Raw genomic sequence first — 3,986 nt, forward strand, 5'->3', positions numbered from 1 at the left:
TTCAGCAAGCAAGGTTGTGTCATCTGCATATTGCAGGTTGTTAATGAGTCTCCAATCCTGATGCCACGTTCTTCTTTATATAGTCCAGCTTCTGGGATTATTTGCGCAGCAAACAGATTGAGTAAGTATGGTGAAAGGATACAACCGTGATGCACACCTTTCCTGACTTTAAACCATACAGTATCCCCTCATTCTGTTCAAATGACTGCCTCTTGGTCTATGTACAGGTTCCTCATGAACACAATTGAGTGTTCTGCAATTCCCATTCTTCGAAATATCCATAATTTGTTATGACCCACACAGTCGAATGACTTCGCATAGTCAATAAAACACTGGTATCTTTCTGGCATTCTCTGCTTTCAGCCAAGATCCGTCTGACATCAGCAATGATATCCTTCGTTCCACATCCTCTTCTGAATCCGACTTGAATTTCTGGCAGTTCCCTGGCAATGTACTGCTACAACCACTTTTGAATGATCTTCAGCAAAATTTTACTCGCATGTGATATTAATGATATTATTCTATAATTTCCTCATTCTGCATTCTGTTAGATCACCTTTCTCTGGAATGGGCACAAATATGGATCTCTTCCAGCTGGTTGGCCAGGTAGTTGTCTTCCAAATTTCTTGGCATAGATGAATGAGTGCTTCCAGCGTTGCATCCGGTTGCTGAAAACATCTCAGTTGGTATTCTGTCAATTCCTGGAGGCTTGTTTTTTGCCAATGCCTTCTGTGCAGCTTGGACTTCCTCCTTCAGTATCACTGGTTCTTGATCAAATGCTGCTCCTTGAAATGATTGAACGTTGACCAATTCTTTTTGGTACAGTGACTCTGTGTGTTCTTTCCATCTTCTTTTGATGCTTCCTGTATCGTGCAATATTTTCCCCATGAATCCTTCAATATTGCAACTTGAGGTTTAAATTTTTTCTTCAGTTCTTTCAGCTTGAGAAATGCTGTGTGTTCTTCCCTTTGGTTTTCTAACTCCAGGTAGTACATTTCTTTATAATACTTTGCCTTCTCAAGCTGCCCTTTGAAATCTTCTGTTCAGCTCTTTTACTTCATCATTTCTTCCATTAGCTTTAGCTACTCTATGTTCCGGAGCCAGTTTCAGAGTCTCTTTTGACATCAATTTTGGTCTTCTCTTTCTTTCCTGATTTTTAATGACCTTTTGCTTTCTTCATATATGATGTCTTTGATGGCATCCCACAACTTGTCTGGTCTTCATCATTAGTATTCAATGCATCAAATCTATTCTTGAGATGATCTCTAAATTCAGGACACAGTGGATATAGAGTATTCAGGAGATGGTTGGCTCTATAGGTCTGGGCCTTACAAGACAGTGTTTTGGGCTAGAGGTGGAGTTGTGAGTTCTGTGTATAGATGTGGAAGTTAAAGGCCATCTAGAGATGGTGGACTGAGGGACCAAGATTTGGGTGGTTAAATGGGCCAGGCATGTGGATCTTCTGGATGAGGATGGGAGTAGATAAGATGTAAAAGTTTACTGTTAGGGTTCTGCCTTGGATGACTGGGTGGCTGGTGGGGCTACCCCCGAGATGGGGACACAGGAGAAGTGGCAGGTCTGCCAGTGGATGGAGATTCTGGGAGGTGGGTTCCTCAGAGTAAGGCCTAATGGAGTACCCCAACCCCCTGCTTTGTCCCACCCCCAGTTCTCCTACGTAGATGCTGATGGGTCCCCAGTGAGCGTGGTACAGCTGACCTTCCTAAAATTGCTAAGCGCCACTGCACACCAGAGCTTCACCTACTCCTGCCAAAACTCAGCCGCCTGGTTGGACGAAGCCACGGGCGACCATGGCCGCTCCCTCCGCTTCCTCGGGGCCAATGGGGAGGAGCTGTCCTTCAACCAGACAGCAGCGGCCATCATCAGTGTCCCCCATGATGGCTGCCGGGTAAGAGGGAGGGACAGGGCTGGCCAGAGTGGGGAGGGGAGGCCTCCGCTGCCCCTCCTAACTCACCATCCATGTCTTCCCATGGGCAGCTCCGGAAAGGACAGGCGAAGACCCTCTTGGAGTTCAACTCTTCCCAAGTGGGATTTCTGCCCCTGTGGGATGTGGCAGCTACTGACTTTGGCCAGACAAACCAGAAGTTTGGATTTGAGCTGGGCCCTGTCTGCTTTAGCAGCTGAGAGTTTTGGGGGTGGGAGGGACAGTGAGGGAGCCCCAGAAGGGGCACATTTGGTGCTGAGGCTTTGAAGCCACCATATTTATCGTCTCCTGTGACTGTGGAACCAGGAGAAGGTCTACTCAATATGGTCAAAAAGTATTCCCTTCCAGGGGGCTGAGGACTGGACTCCTCTGGTCGAAGGGTCTAGCCTCCCCACCTCCCAGGTGGCATAACTGTAATCTGGATCTTTTTCCCCTCTATCCCAACACAGCCCTTGACTCCCCACCCCGGAGACCCCATGCAATGAACTCCTAACTCACAGCTGATAGATGCCCCCCATGCCTGCCTACTCTCTCCTTAGTCAGTGCCCTCAACACCCTGTGGTGCTACCCTTCCCCATAGTTAAGCACTGGATGTCTCCTGATCCCATCCCCCAAGGCTGAGATCCCTTCCCTCATTCCTATTCCTAGGTTGGGTCTACAGTGAAGGGACTGAAGTCGGACTTCACAGGGAAGTAGGACTTCCCTTGGCTGAGTTGAGGGCACCTTCCACTGCCTCAGCCAAGCTCTGGATATTCCCCTGTCTCCCTAAGCTCACCTTGCCATGCCAGGTGGTTTGGGGATCAAGATGGTAGAGACGAATCAGGATCCTAATGGTGCTGCCCTATTTATATCTGGGTTTGTGTTAAAAGGGAAAATCCCCTCTGTTGTAGATTTAATCCACTTCCTCCTTAGGGAGGGCTGGGATATGATGAGAGAATTCCAGCACCCCTGTGCCCCAGGCCATAGGGCATAATTGGCGTCTCAAGTCTGAGAATAAACCAGTGAACTGTGTCCCTGTCCCTGCCTGCCTCTGTCTTTCATCTGGTGATGGCCATATTTCTCCTAGGGTCTAACTCTTGTCTCACCTGAGCTACCCACAACCACCTGTCTCAATTGATTAGGTGTGTCCTTCGGTGGAGGTGGCTTTGGGTGATCAAGTATAATGGGACTTACTGGAGGTGATAGGCCTTGAAACTAGCCAGCTCTCTATGATGACTCTGATTAGTCTTAGGGTCTCTGACTGGGCTGAGGTGATGGATCAAGAGGTAACATGGGACATGGTTTTGGTTTTAGGTGAATGACTAGGGGGTCAAGGGTCTGGGTGGCAAGTCAGGGGGTGAGTTGGGAATGGAGTAAATTGAGTTAGGCGTTGAGACTTGGGGTGAGTTGGAGGTTGATGAGTTAAACTGAAAATGAGTCGGAGATGAGTTGGTTAGAAATGGTTCTGGAGCAATTTAACTGAGTTTGGGATTATGGATTAATGATAGGATGAGTTGAATTGGAGTTGGATGATGGATGGGTTGAATTAAGGGTTTGGAATTGGATATTGGGTTGAATTGCTTTAGGGATGATTCGAGAAGTAGGATGAACTGAATAGAGGTAAGTAGGGGTGGTGGTGAGTAGGGGGTTGGCACCTTGGTTAGTGAAGATGGGATCAGTTGTGATGAGAGCTGAATTTGGAGTGACTTGAATTGGAGATTGAATGTTGGTTTTTTTTTTTGACAGCTTTATTGAGATATAATTTATATACCATACAATTCACCCATTTATAGTGTACAATTCAACTTTTTTTTAGTATATTTACAGATTTGTGTTAACCATTATCTAACCTGAATAAATTTTAGAACATATTCATCATCCCAAAAAGAAGCCCTATACCCATTAACAGTCACTCTCCATTCCACTATCCCCCTCTCCCACTCTGCTCTAGCCATAATAACAACAACAACAAAACCCGTTGCCTTTCAGTTGGTTCCAACTCATGGCAACCCCATGTGTTTACAGAGTAGAGTTGCTCCGTAGGATTTCTTGCCTGTGATCTTTA

The 3,986-nt window shown here is 46.5% G+C and overlaps 1 protein-coding gene across 1 annotated transcript in view; it reads left to right on the top strand.

Moving 5' to 3' along the window:
* COL5A3 (collagen type V alpha 3 chain) overlaps positions 1-2,142 on the top strand; it is a 40,446-nt gene extending 38,304 nt beyond the window's left edge. The window contains exons 66-67 of the mRNA XM_004378559.1: positions 1,667-1,906; positions 1,996-2,142. Coding sequence (XP_004378616.1) covers positions 1,667-1,906; positions 1,996-2,142 — 387 coding nt within the window. The remainder of the gene's footprint in view (positions 1-1,666; positions 1,907-1,995) is intronic.
* The last annotated feature ends 1,844 nt before the right edge of the window (positions 2,143-3,986 follow it).

The sequence above is a fragment of the Trichechus manatus genome, unplaced genomic scaffold (genome assembly GCF_000243295.1).
Source record: "Trichechus manatus latirostris isolate Lorelei unplaced genomic scaffold, TriManLat1.0 scaffold00057, whole genome shotgun sequence".
Lineage (NCBI taxonomy): Eukaryota > Metazoa > Chordata > Mammalia > Sirenia > Trichechidae > Trichechus > Trichechus manatus.